The 19,562-nt window shown below is 33.8% G+C and overlaps 1 protein-coding gene across 1 annotated transcript in view; it reads left to right on the top strand.

The window, feature by feature from the left end:
- LOC112684760 (protein dead ringer homolog) overlaps window positions 1-19,562 on the top strand; it is a 78,244-nt gene that overhangs the window by 14,150 nt on the left and 44,532 nt on the right. The window contains exons 2-3 of the mRNA XM_025556422.1: window positions 9,375-9,587; window positions 9,772-10,083. Coding sequence (XP_025412207.1) covers window positions 9,402-9,587; window positions 9,772-10,083 — 498 coding nt within the window. The 5' untranslated portion in view covers window positions 9,375-9,401. The remainder of the gene's footprint in view (window positions 1-9,374; window positions 9,588-9,771; window positions 10,084-19,562) is intronic.

The raw sequence follows: 19,562 nt of genomic DNA, 5'->3' as shown, positions 1-19,562 counted from the left end.
CGACGTTTCACATGCCACGTAATATTTTCCGTTAAATAAACGTTGCACCCCCAACAATAGCGCACGTCGACGCTAATACTTTTTCACTACTTTCGCGAGCCAAGACAATGAACACGGTGACAGTATAATTATACGTTGCACTGCTTCGGACGACTCACTCGAATATATGTTATTGTATATTTTCAAATGTTCACAATAATTGTTCGACCTGTCCAATACACGAATAAAACGAACAATTTGTGTGTCCGAAAACGCCGATAACCGAAAAACGATTTCCTCGCGTTCAGAATAAGTCCGAAGCGCTAAAATCCTAGACCAACGACTTTTGACCAACGAAATGTTCACGTTTTGTGCACGCTATAGATGTACAATAACGAATCCCTACAATACACGTTCAACGGGGGGTAATAATGAATCACGTCGCACAATCGCGTCCGTTCTTAAATCCAAAACCAAAAGTCTAACACGCGTAGCACATCGATTTATTGTACTCGAGCCGCACAGAGAGAGAGAGAGAGAGAGAGAGCAATAATATTATTATGTTGATTTTTAACGGACGTAACAGCCCCGAAGTGATGACGAAAATTAACTTTTCAAACCGTTTCCGTTGTCCGCTCGCAGGTTATTGTTCGGAAACGTTTACGAGCCGTACAATATATTACCCGTGCGCGCGTATTGTAATAATATTGAAAGTAGCCGTCGTCGTCGTCGTCGTCCGGAGTAACTGCACACGTGTTGTCGGTCCATCAAACCGACCGACGGTGTATGAACTCACTCCCTCACACCTCGGACCGTATTAAACGTGCCCGATCGGGTTTACATCGTCCTGCGTGTCCGCGCATGTTTACGAGCGTACGTACCAGAGAGCGCGACGATATAACTACGACGGTATTGTGTACGCCGCGCACGTAGTGTGTAATGTGCGAGCAGTAAATTTGCACGGCAATTCGATCGAAGTGCCACGGCTGAGTTATGACCAACAACTGCAGCGATACATTATCATACGTACTACCTATACTTATACTTATCATATGTATACACTTATACGTACTACCTATACTTACACTTATCATATATACACTTATATGCGCTTTCGCTGCAGCGCAGCTGCACTTGGACATGTGCTGCTGCACCACAAAGGGGTTCGCGATAAACTTAAGGTTATGCGTGTATACGATTTCGTGAAAGAACATGTTATGTAAAAAAAATATAATAATAATTATATCGTATCTAAAACCTAACACACATTTTACTTTTTTTCTTAATAGGTGTGCGTACATGTATTTTCAGTTTAGCGCGTTGAGTTCCGATTTCTGGTCATAAGTTTTTCTAATTATCGAAGAAAAATAAATAAATAAAACGTTATCACATGTTTTAGTGAAATTATGTTTTCGTTTTCTTGTTTTCCAAACACATAAACTAAAAGTAGTTAATCGATAGGTTTACAAATACATTGGTCTTTAAAACTACTCTATATAATTTGAGTATGAAAATATTGAACCACAGTTATTATTTTAACGGATGTTTTTATTCTTAATAATAATCATTATTAACAAAAAAATAAATAAAAAAAAAACGAGAAGGATAAGAGTATACCTACCTATACTTTTTTCTGGACAAATATGTACGTTGCCGAAAAACGTCGAAATCCATGTGTAGACGTTCACAAATTATAGCTCCAGCCCTGGAAGCAGAACATCGTGTGTGATAATATTATATTACAGTATTTGTTTGGAACGCACTCGCGAGTATATGCGAATATAGGTGGAAAACGATCGATCAGAGTGCGGATATGTGTACCAAGAACAATAACCGAAACCCATTTTACCGTACGTCCATAACGTGCAATCGCGTTTCGATTGCATTTCTATAGCGAAATATAATTAATAATATATGTATACATATAATTAAAAAAACAATAATACAATCGAACGGCGTACAGTAGTGTCTGATGAAATCGAAACGGAAACGAGCTATATGGTTGTGTGGGATTTGTCCAGTAGGGAAATCAGTAATTTTCGTAAACGTATCAGCCGCGTTGCAGCCGTCGAGTACAATTATAACGTAGACGCGGATATTCGAACGGTTTGCGGTTTTGTTGCACACGTCAAAAAGTTAGTTATTAGTAGTTTTATACGAATATTTCCGCGATGGTATTCTTCAATTTTCGTTTCATTCGATGAAGAGCGCGGATGTTTCGTACCGCGGTCGCAGTGCAAACCATTCGCAGTTCGGATTTACGTATCAGCGGTGGCTTTGAAATGGGTCTGGGTTCGAGAACCGAAGAAGCTGTCTACTGTTCTTTACCATTCGGGTGTTTGTAAAACAATAACAAGATTGTTTAGGCGCGATACACTTCGTCATTATTGTCGATTATTTTTAAAATCGAATATATAATTGCATAATTTACATATAGGATATAAATGGTGTGTTGGTTGCGTCGCGGATGTCAGGCCGAGGGCACATTGAGACGCAGGCGACGCATCGTAGGAAAACTGCATTACTCAAGTGAGCGCGTATTACTACGTAGTTCTGTATCACCGTTCATTCAGTCAGGTCATGTGCAATACGACAGCCGAAAATATAATAAATTCAAATTCCGTATAACGAATTCGATGAACCTATTTCGATGTGTTCGTCTACTAAACGTAAGAACTGTGCAAAAGTAATTTTAGAATAAAAAAAAGAAAAATTCTCAGCGAGTTCAATTTGCCGTCGAAATTTTCTGGTAAACTGTTTATCGTGATATTATAGTATATTATATAAAATATGAATGACGACAGAAATGAAAAAATAAAACGTTGTTCGCAACAATCAGTACGAATTTAGCATTTACATTCGCAGTAATCCGTGTCGCAAATATTGTGTGAAATAGGTTCACAGTAATGCTCTGTTCCACCCTGCAATATTCGCCGGTAAAGTTTAAAAGATCACAGAAAACCACGCCTGCGTCTCAACGTGTGTTTCGTTTTTGTTTTTGAATAAAACTGTAGACTGCAATACGCGTTTTTACTTAAAATCAACGCTATCACGTACTATTTCGACCCATTCTCTTAGTTCCAGGTAATGTCAAATAATAATCCTGTGTTTTTTTTTTGTGCCAATAATGTCAATAGCTTATTACTATGTTCGGGCGGGGGCAAACAAAATTTTAACGATACATTATCAGTATTTGATATCCTGTGGTGTGCAACGGCTTAGTCCTTCTCGCGATTATTAACACATTATGTACACATGCACGTATCTATTGTGTAGCATGTACGAGCGCCTACATTCAATAGTGTGTGTAAATATCGTATCGTATGCACACATACAGCACACGTAAGTTGGTATAATTACATTGTAACATCTTATATCTGCAGTCAATCCGACCGGTATTGTTGTTTTACGTTCCGGTACCATTGGCAAAAGCTTGACGCGTACTAATAAACATAAACACATGCATGTACACTTAAATTGTAATACGTTCCATTAACTATTTCAGTTTTTCATTTCGGTTAAATCAAATAATGTTTAACACTATGCGCTGAGACGGATTTTGTGGTGATCTGACTTTTTCACCGATGAATGATATGAAAAATAGTTTTAATTAAATAACGTCACATTTTAATTTATGATTTGTTTTCAAAAATGAAAGGCTGATTAAATTTAAAATTAAAATTAAAATCATGCGTTTATTGCAATAAAGCCAATAAAAATGAGATGTTGCCGAGTGCTAAATTATTTATTATAAATATAAATATTCCGATTTTTTACGGCCATAAATCACGTTTGAAGGTCTTTTCAAAAACAAAACAAGCGTAGTACCGTCAAACCGGACGAATCATATTAATTTGTACATATATATATATCTGTATAGTATACAGTGTATACAATATAATTTATATACAAAATGGGGGTTTATAAAATAGTAATTATTTTAGTACAAAATATACGAATTATATGATAAATTCGTATATACGATGTGTATAAGTGATTCATGTTTCATTATACTTCAGTTTTATCAATTTTAACTGTTATTCATATTAGTATTCGATTTCGTTTGACTTGGATGTATCGATTAATATACTTATATAAGTTAAGATACTTAAGACTACAGTTAGAATTCACTTTGTCTTAACAGTGTTTTTTTTTATTTGTATTATTGGTTATAAACAGATTTAAGACAACATTTAAAATTAATGATTGTAGTTATATATATGTATAATATCTTTTTATGTGTATTACAATTTCCGATACGTTTTCATTTTTCCAGAATACCAAGCAATGAAAATTAATACAATATTATGTAGTTAGTAGTAGAATAACGAGTATTAATGTGTTTTTATGTTTCAACACCTTCCGCTTCTCTTCTACATAATTAGATATTAATGACATTCAAAATAATTGTGCGTGGTGATATTAAATTTAAAACGTGCTATAACACGTATATAATTAATCTAAGATTAAAACATGGGTACGTCTGCGGTCTTGATTAAATATCATATGACGCCCACTCCGGCGATGAATTGGCTTTGGGCTGCCCACGTTTATACAAATGTCACCTTTTAATCATAACAAATACAATCTAAGCAATAATTAGGCTATGTTTGATGAAGCTATAATAACACGTTAGATGTTTTCTATTGTAGAATAGTATTTATTTTTGAACTGTAGGGGTACGAACAAATCGAATATACAACGCTGGACTAGTTATTAAATGTTTAACGTTGTTATTGTTGAAAATATTTAAATTAATATTATGCTATCAAAAAATAAGGTGTTTTGTATAAAAACCAATCTTAATTATTTAATATACATCAACTGGCCCATCATTTTTAATTTTAAACTAGAAAATATTCAGAAAGATTTTATTTGTAAAGTTCAACAACTAGGTTTCAAATAATATTTGTATCAAATTAGACCTGCAATTACTATAAAACAGGTGTCATATTTATATATATATATGTGTGTGTGTGTGTGTGTGTGTATGTGTGTGTGTATAGACCTCTTGAGTAAAACGAATTTCTTTGTTTCTTTGATTTATTCAAGAAATAATTTCTAAATAAACCTTTTATATCCATATTATTATTTACATTAGTTATTAATGCATTAAACTCCGAAGAAAGTTTTAATGTCGATTAATCAAGTATTAAGGTTAAGCACCGTAATATATTTCTAAATATATATTATTATAGCTCATTTTGAAATTTACTCGTATGAAATATTACTAATAAGCTACAGAGTCACTGTATCAGCATAACAGATAATACGTACAGTAATACTGTAGAATTCGCTTATAACGATCTTCAAGGGACCTAAAGAATCAGATTGTTATATACGAAATTCGTTGTAGCCAGATGACAAAAACATTACCTACGTCATATATAAAACCAACCAAATACATGGCTAGAAATCGTTTATTCGGAACATCGTTATATACGGCATCGTAATAAGCGGATTCTACTGTATTAGTTATATTAATACATTTTCAAGTGTCCTGATATTGAAAAATAGGTATAGCATATATTGGAACCATAAATAAGTTAAAAACATGAATGTACCTAACTAAAAGAAAGAGAATAATTTAATTAACGTCTTGAAATTTAAATTTAAGTGGTTAGTGTAGAACAATGTATGTGAAGAAATTTATTTCAATGTATGATTCAAAATATTATAAAAATTAAGTATACCAATTTTTTTTTTTAAGATTTTGAAATATTTAAATGAAAAATATAAATAGAAAAATTTAGTATTGATAGGAATTAAAATAAAATGTTTTTAAAAAACGTTAACACCAATTACACTGAGAAGTTATATCCAATAGAGTTTAAATTATTTCGGACTCTGTAAAATAGTATAGATCACGGGTACAATAATAATGTATTCGTGTGTGCTATAAATCAGTAATTTCTATATTTTTCTGCCTTCAGATAACGAACGAAATGTTTTATCAATCATTGGCTCTTTCCGCCCGTAATTTGTCTTGGGCGTATTTCGCTCGTGTTGTAAGGATTTGATGAACGAGCATTGACCCACGATGTTCACTCGTATACGCGATATTACCGCGGTGGAATAGCAATAACAGTCGGAATTGATGGGCAACTCTGCAGTATCGGAATGCGAAAATTTCTGCAGAGAACCTTGCAATGCGGATCGGTGTTGGTGGGATTGGGGGGGGAGGGTTGAAAGGAAGAAAAAAAGAAAATAGCACGAGTCAGTCGGATGTTCACTAATCTTGTTTTCCGTTTAGGTTGTGCGCGGGATGTAGCAAATGCGCGTAAGGGTTAGATCGGCTCCGAGGCAGAGGGGAAGTACGCGACGAAGGGTGCGACGTTGGAGCAGCAGTCGTGCGATAATATTAATGATGTAGTCGGAATTTATTTAACAACTGTCGCGGCGGCGACCGAAAATAAAAACCGTTTTAAACTGTAGCGAATAGGAATCTATCATTGTAATTAATGAGCTTATAATGACAGCGATACCTATTTACCATTAGCGCCGTGCGTTACGAACGAATCATCGGTATATTAACCCGGGCATACTCCGACCCACGCGCCGAGAGCAAAAACGCCAAGACTTTTATAAAAAAAAAAAGTACGTTTGTCTACGCGTGATGCCGGGGATAGCGTACGTACCCTTCGGCATGAGCGCACGTTCAGTCTAAGCCTTGGGTGTGCTAAAATTGTTCACCCCAAGGTGATCCGTGGGCGGGAAAAACTACCTAGCACTACATGTTTAGTTTTACCATTCATTATTTTTTTTTTTTATTGATACGCGATCAGATCGATTGGACGGTAAACAAGTTCCTAAATAGTATTCCAGCAATAGATAATAAAAAAATAAACTTGACCGTCATCACGATGTCACATGCCTCGTGAATGGGTAAAACGACAAACCCAAATACCCAATACTCATACCGCATTCGTACATGTATAACGTGTACGTACGTACATTGTGCGCCCGTAGTGCTTTACCAATAAAAACTGGAATTAAAAACTAATTTCAATAAATGCAAAATAAAATTCTTTGAACAATACGTTCACCTCGAAATAAACTGGGGGTGCTAATTTAGAACTTGGGACGCTAAGCACCCCCTAGAACCCGCGTATGTGCGCCAACACCCTCCGGACGTATGCGAATAACGTTGACTCGAAAAAAAAAAAAAATGAAGAATAAAATATATTATAAACACAATTCGAATCGATTTCAAACGCGATCGTTTTGTATCGACAAATGCCGTGTTGTGTCGTGCACGGTCGCGCAGACACTTTTGACATATTTATGTACGCGTCGTGTGCAAGACTTTCGCGATCTCTTCTGGCACGTTCTTATCATTAATAAAACAACGTCTAACGGCCGTGAATAATGCCTGTCACACATATCACTATCACTGCTCGGACCAGACGCAGTAATAATAATGGTCACGTGTCTTTTCATCAAACAATAACGTTCACCGTATTTCCGGTCGGCCGCATCGGTAGTAACTAATGAATTTATTGCGCCCGTACGAATGTAATATGTTCATACGCATGTTGAATTACTTGACGCGTATGCGCACGGAGTGTGTAGCTTCTCTTTTTACGATCACCGTTCGAAAATAATTAATAATGTACACGCGATACATGTTATACTGCACTCGAAATCGTAGATCCCTACGTACACGATGTACGCGTTATATGCTTTCACGATTCCATATTCGTTAGTATTAATATTTTGTATTTAGAAATACACCGATATCGATCTGGTAGTAACAATCGGTCAATTGTTCCGTTAAGACACGCCCATATTAATATAATTTTACGCAAAATTTAAAAATAAAAAAAAATTGTACCTATTCGATAAAAAAGATATGATTTTTTTTTTTTACCATGTTTATCCGTTTAAGCGGTTCGCGCGCTCTCGGTGAAATTAATAGGATCGGCTTCTATATTTATATTTCTCCTGTATTTAACTCGGGCAACAAAATTATTATTTTATACCTTTACGGCAACTATCGAATTATTTAAATATTTAAAAACCATATAAATATATGGTTTTATTTTGTTTTGCTATACTAGAACAAAATTAACTATTTTTCAAAAATATTTAATTGTTTATTTTCTTTTTCTAAAAATCTGTGTTAGGAACTTTATGGTGAAGAACTAAGCAGCAGAATTAAAAGTTTAGTGTTCAGCTCTCCCCCAAAGGATTATCCTTGACTGCGGTTATTATTTTTCATACACAGAAAACTCATATGGGGGATCTCGTATTGAAGTCTGTATAGAATTGCTCTGTGTAATATTGTTCCTTTATTCAGCATTATTGAATAGTTTTTAGATTTAATTCCGCAGGGATAATGAATAACATAATACGTGTAAATTTCATAGATTCAAAATGTCTCTATAAATTTAACGTGATTTATTGTGGAGGCTAGTTGATCTCGCTTTTCCAATGTTTATTTAACAACCTATTTCGGTATATAATTACGCTAAACAATACGTGACTGAATTCATATAAATTAACTTAACCATTGTAGTTCTGAAGAATTGGGATTTTTTTCAACCATCAAATTACAAATTTTTTTTTATTTCGCTCATCAATGCAATACAATTGATCATTGTTAATTAATCCGTTAGCATTTAAAAAGTAAATCGTTTCGTACAAACGCAACATTATATGGCGTATATCAAAATAGTAAGGCCAAATGACGTATGGCTGAGCGCCAAATGGACTAATGTAGTTTTAATGAAACACGTGTTTGAACTTCAAAAGTGGCGTTCGTTGAAAAACAAAATGTGTTCTTTATTATTAATTGATTCAGTAGTCATTATTATAAAAGGATTTCTTCCCTGTGTCGACATAATTTCCGTAAAGGTATGAAAGATTTGCAGAAGTTTTTATTATGTGCGCAAAAATATTGATTTATAAAAGCCGTGAAAAAATGTAAATGTCATTTGTATTCATGTCAAAAATGTAATTTGAGGCTTTCATAACCAATCGAATTTACGGTTCCGAATTTATACCAAACTATTACAAAATATATAATGACTATTTTACCATTAATGAAATTGGAAATTATACGTTATTATATTATTGTACGTCGAACAGAATAAAAAAGAAATATATGTCATTACGCAGAAGTCATCGAGGTTTCATTTTAGAATTAAGAATTGTATCAATTACCTAATATCATATTTGACTTAATACTTAGGTATTATTATTGAAATAATAATTATAAGTTATTGAAAAAAAAAACTAAAATATAATATAATAAAGTGCCTTAATGCGTTCCGAATGGAATATTCAAATTGATTACCCAAAATGTAAACGAAAACTGTGTAATAAGATATTTTCTGTATTTTACTCGTTCGCCAACGGTGATTAACACGTTATGAATTAATTGTTCGTTGTAGATTAATACGGAATTGCCGATTGATTGTATGAAGATGACAATGGATGCCGCAGAAAGCGCAAGGCTAGGGTTGAACTTGAACTTGAGCGTACAACCTCAATCGTACCACTGGATGCAATCCCCGAAAGGCACCGATGACGAGGACGAGGACGACCGTAGACGTGCCGACGACGATTGTTCACCGGAAGAAGAACCGGATATCCTGGAAATGCAGGTATGTAATTTCATCGATTCCTATGTGTTTACACGATATTGTGTGCATTGCGTTCATTTTGATTGAATGCGACGATAATACGCGGTCATATATGTATAATTATGTGACTTATTACATTGTCTCGATTTGTACATCGCCAGTTTTAACATGGCTAACAGTTCTTAATGGTCCGTTTCGATTTCAGCGAGAAGAACGTGAGACCCTCAATCAGTTGGCACGCCGTTTGGCTACTGGGTCACACGCCGGACTGATGGGAGGCCACGCCACGTCCATGATACAGCATTTGGTTTACCGTCATCCCAATGCGATGGCTTCGTCCGACCAGATCGTCATGCCGATGTCTTCCAGGCGGTCAGCTGTTGTGGATTCACCACCCGGGTCAAGTCGATCGGGTGACACGCCGCTCGGTCACGAGTACCCATCGGAGAACGAGTCGTCTTTGTTGTCCAGAAAAGGCGAGGCGCAATCGTGGACTTTCGAAGAACAGTTCAGACAAGTAAGTAGACGGTTTTCCACTTAAGCCCGGTCCGAATAAATTCCTCATCCGTGCAAATGTTGCGTTTAAACGGCCTTAGCATTCGTTAAGGTATTTGAATGCATTTAATTCTAGAAGGTGTTTGTGTTTTGTGAATAATATGCACTTTTTTGTGCACTTTTATGACTATTTTGTGCTGTTCGCGTTTGGAATTTTTCGACCAATCAAATCTTGGTTTTTTTCCGTCTACACGATTCGTAAAACTGCAGGATCTCTCCAGTTGTTTACCGCCATGCATAATGTTATGTTTTATAATATTATACATCCATGCGTAATTCTTCGTAAACGAACGCTATTTTTCCATTGGATTTAAATATATGCAAATGGAAAATCTACTCGAAATGATTATACATAAAACGCGCACTGATACAATCTTGCTTTCGTGGGGGAGGATATAATAGTAATATTAACAACTGAAATAATAATAATAATAATAATAATAACAACAATAATAATAATATATACGTGTATTTTTTACGCATAATAATTATTCTCATCGAACACACGTCAACATTGTCACCGGTTGATGCGCGAGAGTCCTTTCTCATGGAGGTCGACGACACGCGGCTGTACACAAAAGACCATAATCAGTATGTGTGCCTGTGTATGTATGTGTTGCGTGTAATGCTTTTAATGAAACAAAAAATAGTCGTAAAGATGTTTAAGAGAAAAAAAAGGAAATGAATGAAAGAAAACTGAATACACACGAGCACACACCTGTTGAATTGGTCACAAGAGACGGCGAAATTAATAAGACCGGTGGACAATACCTACTACCGGGTGAGAATATATTTTATGCCGTGAGAGACGGATTTCGATCGCATCATGTCAACCGATTTGTCATCTTCACAAACCTACGGATTAGGTGCCGCTCACCTGCCACCGGCTGGTCCACGCCGAGTGCAGCTTGTGTTCTCATCATCTGACACATGATGTGATGACTGCAGCGATGACGCGCGCGGTCAACCCTATCGGAGAGATGACCTGCCACCACGAGGGGGTGGAAAGGTGTTTTGGCGTTATATAAATATTTAGAACTCTCGATGCCGTAAACAGCGTATAGTGGTTTGACCGTAAAAATAGGGGGGGGGGGAATAAAAACAATCGTTACGAATTTGTATTTAGTATTTCAGATTTAAAGCGTCTAACATTATTATAATAAGAATAATAAAGAAGATTACTTCTTTTAGTTACTTCTTTTTAGTTTTTACTGAATGTTAGAGCGAGGAAGAAATTCTCTAAATAGTAGAGGAGAATAGAGTGTTACTATCCATCATTAAATCAAGAAGCAGAAAACTTATGGGAAACTTGATGAGACGTAAGGCTTTTGTAACCAACATAGTGGAAGGAAGAATTAATGGATGCGCAAAGAAAGAGGAAGACACTCATAGGAGAGATTCTAGATGACGTTATAGAGGGAATAGTGGAAGTCAATTTTATCGCTTTGACAAGGCTTAGTCTTTAGAAAAGAAGAAGAAGATTATTTTAATATTAGACGCTTTAAATCTAAAATGGTTTACCTATGTATATTTGTGGAATGGAATAAGAGATCTACACGGTGAAGTTATAGTGTACGCTCTGTGTGAAAAAATAAATAAATTATTGAGATTTTTTTATTTGAAAGAGTTTAACTTTTGTGCAAATCATTCGTGGGTCACGATATTGGCGTGATAATGGTTTTGTCGAGGAAAAATAAAACCCTTCAAACGAGATACGTGCGAATTATTTGGACGATAAAAATATGTTTGTAAACACGTAGTAGATTTTTGTTAATTTAGTAACCTGTTTCACATGTTTGTAATCGAGTATTCTGTAGTTATACGATAAATGTGTTTTTTAATTATAGAAAATTGTTTAATAGTCTGTTAGGAAAAATACGTCTACTATTGAAGATTGATGGACTATGGATGGACTATAATATACTGTATACTTGTATTGTATTCATAAAGTCTTACTGCTTGTACCTTGCATTTCTGAACTTATTTGACCTTTAGAAATGTAATAATATTTTCTTATTAAAAACAAGATAGATCAGGTCCAATTTTCTTTGTTCTGAAATGACGGATTGGTATGGCATTATTAATCCGTCGAAAATGTAATAATTCGAATGGGTGCTTAGTATCCGGATATGCGTGCACTTGTTAAACGATTTTGGTAACCGTATAAAGTAATATATGTATTACCATATAGCGGCAGTGTATTCTGTTGAGATTCCTTTTAGCCAATAAGGATAACTCGGTCTTTTGTTTTAAATAAATGTGATTTTCTGTATTGATGACTGATCGACTACGTTACGCCCACTCGAGTTGAGTTGTATAAAATATTGTTCCGGATTGATCAGAAATAAAGAAGAAAGAATATGTAATACAAAAATGTAGATGGATAGATCGGTATATAGCGTGTGTGTGTGTGTGAGTGAGAGAGAGAGAGTGAGAGAGTAAAAAAATTACACGTCCTACCTGATGTTAATTACGGTTTAGATGTGTTGATTGATAGGCCATCCGTACATGGGAATCCCTCGTCGTTATAATATATATTATATTAATATATTTTTTTTTCCTTAGCTCTGGGTCTTTTCCCCTTCTTGTCCGTATTCGAAAACCGATCACATTTATTTGCTTTTCCCAATTATTATAGACAATGAATAATCGTGTTCGATTATCCGGCCACAAACGGTTTTTTGATTCGGCCAGCCGAATAGCCGAATAAATGGCAGACAATCGCTCACGGGGCAATGCAACGCCGTTCGACACCTTCATACGCTTCGTAGTAGTTATCCATCCATCGTTTCTTCAACGCTCGGTAATTGCATCGATGATGATTATAATAATAACGTCTAATGTTTTATATTTTCGAAAATCGTGACTGTCATTTTCCGTTTTTTTTTTTTTTTTTTTGACATAAAAAACGACTACAATCGGACATACCTACACGTTCAAGCTTAGATTTTGTATGTAAAATGACGTGCACTTGTTACACGATCGTTTTCCATAATGTTTATGAAATGTTTTTATTTCATCGATAATTAATTTGGAAATTTAATTATTATTTTAAATCATAATTTTGTATACTAAAAACAATTTTAGATCAATTTTATTTAGTTTCGAAACGTTTTACAGAAATATTACATACGTATATTCGTAAATTTTATTTTAAAACTTATATTCTCTCATTATAAAATTAATTATTAAAATTCAAGTTTAAAAAATGAAAATAGGTATAACTCATGTTAAATTAAAAATATCTATACATTTATTTGAGCTGAAAGAGTTACAAAGAACCATAATTTTGTTTGTGTAAATACACTAATTACTAACTGCACAAGTACAATTACGAATTATAATCAAGAATATATTACTATCAAATCAAATGTAGAAGTACATTTTTATTGATCTCGTTTTATACCGAGTAAAATAAAGAGAATTAATGTGAAATAATTTACAGGTGTAATTTTTTATAGTATAACATATAAGATTAAAATAAACTTATTTACGTGTACTAATAGTACAAATACAATATTTTAATTTGTCAGGTGAACATTGCACTACTTTATTATTTGTTTGACCTTTTAAACCTTATTAAAGGTTTATTATTTTTAAAACTTATTTAATTCATAATTATTATCGAAAATTACATTTTGTAATGTTTTGGATGATTTATAAGATAAAATTATAAAACACATTTTATAAAACTTTTTTATTTAAAAACTTTAAAATATTCTATAAATAACAACATAAGTGAACAGTTTAAGTTGAAGTATACTATTCTGAATTTCACAAATTGTATTATAAATTCTCAGCCATAAGTTGTACCTAAACGGTCAAACTGCTGTAGGTTATCTATTAAAATAATGACTTGCGGTTTTAAATTTTTAACATTGCATTTGGCGAAAATTCGAAACTATACCAAATAATATACAAATACACTCACACGATTCTAGTAGTAGAATTCTACTCGGATAGACGATTTCTTAAGTCACGTATCAATTTGCTATGTAATTGATCAACATATACTTGATCGCCTCCGGCTAACGCGAGTCCATGGGTCGTATATCTCAGATTGAAATTCCTTTTTTATTTATTCTGGTGGTCGTTATGCATAAGCTACACGTGAAATCCAAATCCATGTAACTGGTATTTTTTTTTGTTTATCGTATAATGTAGTAAAAACTGCAACTATAATAATTACTGACGTGTATATAACATTATAATCGCGAACGTGATTTTATTCAAGTATAATTAAAAAAAAAAAAAAATGAATAATGCTCGAGCAATAACCGACAGAAGTAAACATATTATATTGTCGTGTTCAAAATATGATTATTTTGAAACGTTTACATAAGTATAATGCTATCATAATTATGATATTGTCTTTGAAAACAAAAATCCAATCATTTTACGATAGTATTTTTCAAACAAATAAAGGCGTAAGGAATTGTTATCAAACAAATATTGGTTGATAGCTATAGAATTTTTACATCAAATAAAAAATGCTGTAATTATGGGCAGGTATTTATTTTCAAATAATCGCGCGTTATTGGTTACATAATATCTCAAACGGTGCAGTATTTGATAATGTGGATGCAGCTGTTCAAACTTCATTAGAAATGTTGTATGAACGTGTTAATTTAATATTATTATAACCTTGTCCGTAAACCGTTCATGACGATAAGGGTCGTGATTATGTAAAAAAAAAAAAAAAATACACCGATGAGTTGTTATTAATTTCCGTCTGAAAAATATGATGTAACTTCGATCCAGAGTTTTATTTTTCCTGTTGCACTTATAGATAAACTTATGACTGTCTTTAGTAATATGATAAATAATAACATTACTTTCAAAAAAATTTATCTTCAAGGTGGGTACATTATGTACAGTTTTTCATAAAAATACCCAAGAAACATTTTCAGTATACAAAAAGCAGCGGTCAGATATCGGTTGGATTGTTAAAATTTAGATTCGATAAAAGTTATTTGGTTGATTGGGTTTAAATTTACATGTCACATTCAATTTTAATATTTTTTTTTTTTGTACTTGATTGAAAAGCAACATTTGAAATTTGTTGATAGGCCGAAATTAATTTTTTTTTTCTGTTTGATGCATAATTTTTTAATATCAACTAACGTTATTTTTATACGAGCTTTTGAAACGTACATAACCTGAGTGAATGGAATGCCGTCACCGAGAAATGAGTTCTGCTTGCACTGTGTGCTGTACGTAGAACGACTAGAAATACTTTTATTTTCGATAGGGAGGGAACGAAAACGAATTGAATCGCTTCGTACATCGTTTGGAAGAGTGTAGTGCCGAGGTTCTCGTCGATAATACGATCCGGCTTTGGGAGAGGATTAAATACCACGCACTCGCGTGTTGTTTCCAATTATCAGCCGTTTGTCAAATGCGTGTCGTTTCAAATCGATGCCGACGAGCTATCAACCAAAGAGGGGTTCGCAGTGTAGAGTTATGGGGTGACTAATAACTAGGGGAGAATATTATTTCATTAATTGTTTCACGACTTAATCGACTTAATCGCGTGTTTGATTCCCATAGACGATATTCGGCGCCCACGAGTTTCGTTTGGACATTACCGATCAGGCACGATGAGGGTGTAATAATTGTTTTCCGCGTTTCTGACGAACTGTATTGTTGTTCCATATAAGAACGTCGCAGCATTATACGTCATGTCCATGATGGAGTAATAATCATAATATGTTGATTAAAACGTTTATTTCATTGTTTACCTAACGCTGTATAAAATGTTTCGACAACAATAAATCATTAGATTGAAAAAAAAAACATTTTAAATGTACGTTACGTTTCAGAATCGTTGTGAAAATATTAGAAACGTAAAAACTTTAGTGGCCTATACCCGTACAAACTACCTGGACAGTTGGTGAACCGTCATGATTCATGACTAATGGCTGTTATTTGTTTTTGAATTTAAATTTTATATTTCTTTCAACATTATCGTTTGTTCCGGAACAACAAGTGTCTACATAAAAATATAACTTTATAATTAAAATATTATAATATATCTACAACTATTATAAAAAACCTATTACGTTTGTGTATAATTATATAAATATGTATATAATGTATTGTATAAATATAATGAATATTGATCTTGCGTTTAACATAATATCCGTTCAGTTCGCCTACTTTATTCTTTACTAACTCCGAGCCTCTGATATCCAATAGTTTTTTAGTGATCGAGTAATAACTACATAATTTATAGAAAAAAAAAAAACTATATCACAATAATACTATATGCGTGTATTGACATTTTCATATCTCTCCCATCCTCCTAATCGTGGAAAAGTCCTGGATATGTCACTGGCGTTGACCTTGTGGGCAGCACAATATTAACGATATCGAACGCGACCGTATCGTGTGCAATCGGAACACGTGTTACCAAGGCCGGACTGGGCAGGCGAGATAACGGGAGTTTCCTGGTGGGCCGGTTGTACTCGTTGGAAGGTTTTGTTTTAGGTTTACCAATTTAGACTCATCAGACAAACGAATTTTCTAATGCGATTGCATTAGAAACTGTCTTAAATCAAATAAACGCATTTTTAATTTTTAATAATAATATTTAGTGTTCAAATTCTCAAAATGATATACAATCATTTTATATGGAAATATACGTTTTTTCTAGGGTTGTTTTTATACCTTTGGTACATCTAAGTAGGACGTTTTTTTTATTTTCCCGGTAGAAATTTCTGACCCAATCCGGCCCTGCGTGATACATTTAAAAGTACATCGCTGTACGTTTATTGTACACAGTCGTGTCGCGTCGCACAAAAAATTCATTTCGTCGGTCTCTAACGAACCGGTCACGACCGACGAAGAGAGTGGCGGCCGTTCCGGCGGGACAGTTACGGCAAGCCGTGCACGTGGGTGGGAATGTACTGCGGCGCTGTCGGCTCGTCGAGTTCGATTCCACTTCCGATGATCCAGGCACTCGGAGAATCACTGACGAAATCATTTTTTTTTCATTTTCTGTTTTTGCCCTTTGTTTTACCACGTGTACGCGAAACGATCAATCGACGAACCGTGAAACCTCTCTTGATCACCGCTGATCGCGATCCCCACACGTCGGTCACTCGTAATTCAGACGTTACTCCGGCAGCCACGCATGCAATACCGAAATCGACACCAGTGGCGTAGGAAGACTCGCTAACGCCCCCGGCCAACTTATAAGAAGTTACCTTTCTAATCAATTAAAATTTGATTTCATGATATTTTTTTAACCTTTAAATTCACTAATATTTTTAAGTATACAATTTATACTTATAAGTTATTATTACAGTGTCAATTTTAAACTGAAAATTTGCTTTTCTCGCTTTATGACTAGCAAATTCATTGATAATTTCTTCATATGAAATTTTTTATTTTAATTCCCTGTTTTCATAATTTCATCATTAAATTCACACGTTATGTGTACAAATAGACAACATCTATGCACTTCAAAAAGTAAAAATGTCAATTTTATCGTAGGATAAAAATACGACTTTTGGACAATTTTGCGTCCCTGGCGTTCGCTAGTTCGCTATACCTTTGCTATGCCACTGATCGGCACAAACGTGCGTGGATTCATAAGAACGAACTTGTGTACTTGTACGTCACACGTTTGACGGTAAAAACGATGGAACTCACGGATTTGTTACCCGAGCAAGTTTTCAAAAATAAATTTATACCGATAAATATTATTGCTCTGTTAGGTTAATATTATTTAATTTATATTGTATTTATCATCCGGTTGCGTTTGAATGTTAAGTTAATAGTTTAGTTCTACAGTCCTACCAAAAAAATAATGGAAACAACTTAATTGTTTTCAAAATGAATCAACACAAGAAGAACTTTTTCAAAGTGCATTGAAAAGTAATTTAAAATCGTTATCAATACGTAATAATCAAGTGTTCAAGTCAAAGACACTCTTTCATTGAAAATAAATTTCATAAATTCATTTACTAGCCTATTCTAAAAATTTGAAATTGAATCAACTTAACTTCTTAAACTGTCTTACCGTTTTCAATTTTTTCGTCGAGGTTATGTCATGGTAAATTACTTATACTGAACTGTTATTCAGTTATGTTTTATCATAAAAAAAAAAAAAATAAATAAAAAAATTTCTATAGATATTTGAAACAATAAAATATAATGAGTTTCTAGGTCACGCCCACGCTCGGAACGAATTTGGTAATGCTATTAAATTCAAAGGACCGTGCGGAAATAAATAAATCGTTTCTGTCATTAAGGGAATACGATCGAGTACATTTAAATCGGGCAAAGTACCTACTCGTATATATTATATCACATAGGGTTGCCAAACTATATTATTCGTTCACCCAATTACTGTCTCCATTTCAAATGGCATGTATATAATATTATACGTGTTGAGTCCCGTTAACAATTGTTATTTCATTTGAACTTTTATCCGTTGTTGTCGCAGTAAAACTTGTAACGTATACGCGAGTCCTGAAAGACTTTTTCGTACGAAAGACATGTGCTCAGAGTTTTGATAATATTATTTTTATATTCGTTTATAGCATTCTATACCCCGTGTGTACCACAACGGTTCATCAACTGTTGCTATGGTTATCGATTATCAGTTCCGTATTGTTTAAGAATATTCTTTGGCCTGCGCATTCAATGAGATTTAGCTAGTATTAAGTTAATTGAATCTTTTGGTATTACGATTACTGCACACCGTTGACTATTAATAAAGGATTGATAACGAGCGCGGTTATCTTTTAACGTTCAGACTTGTTTACTTAATAATTAATGAAAACTTGACTGTTCGATCAAAAAGGAACGGATTATTTGGTATTGGACAAATTTCATTTTATATACGTACGTTTGAAATAATTCGAACCGAAAGAAATTAAAAAATAAAAAAGTTATCATGCTTAATAAAGATACACTTGTAGCGAACACTGACTATATTCAGTAATATATTACTAATTAGTTATTTTGTTTTTATTTTTTATATTTTTGACATCACTAATATAATAAGCGTTCGATCGAATACAGTGAGTTAAACGCACTGTACGTTTATTCGACGGTAAACTTTATTTTTATCAATTCTTCAATCGCAGTTATGATTTATAAACATCTATTATAGCATAAATTAAATAGTTAATAACTATATGTTACAATAATTATTTCTCAGTAGTTAAAGCGTACTGAAAGTTTTTATTTCATATGCAATATATTTGTTTTATTATTTTTTCGTTATGATAAAGCCATCGTGTAGTATATTTATCATATAAAATGTAAGAACTTGACCATTGACCATTAACTTGAACATTTACACGAAATACAGTTAGGTCGGCAACGGCTATTTACAGGATTTTCGTTTACCAATACAAATTATTTTCCGACGCACACTTCATCGTTGACGGTAGAACAATTTTTGACAGTATAACACTGAAATTGAAG

Source organism: Sipha flava, unplaced genomic scaffold (assembly GCF_003268045.1).
Source record: "Sipha flava isolate LNK unplaced genomic scaffold, YSA_version1 257_pilon_pilon, whole genome shotgun sequence".
NCBI lineage: Eukaryota > Metazoa > Arthropoda > Insecta > Hemiptera > Aphididae > Sipha > Sipha flava.
The sequence above is the reverse complement of the archived record's forward strand: the minus strand, read 5'-3'. Positions and strand labels throughout refer to the sequence as shown.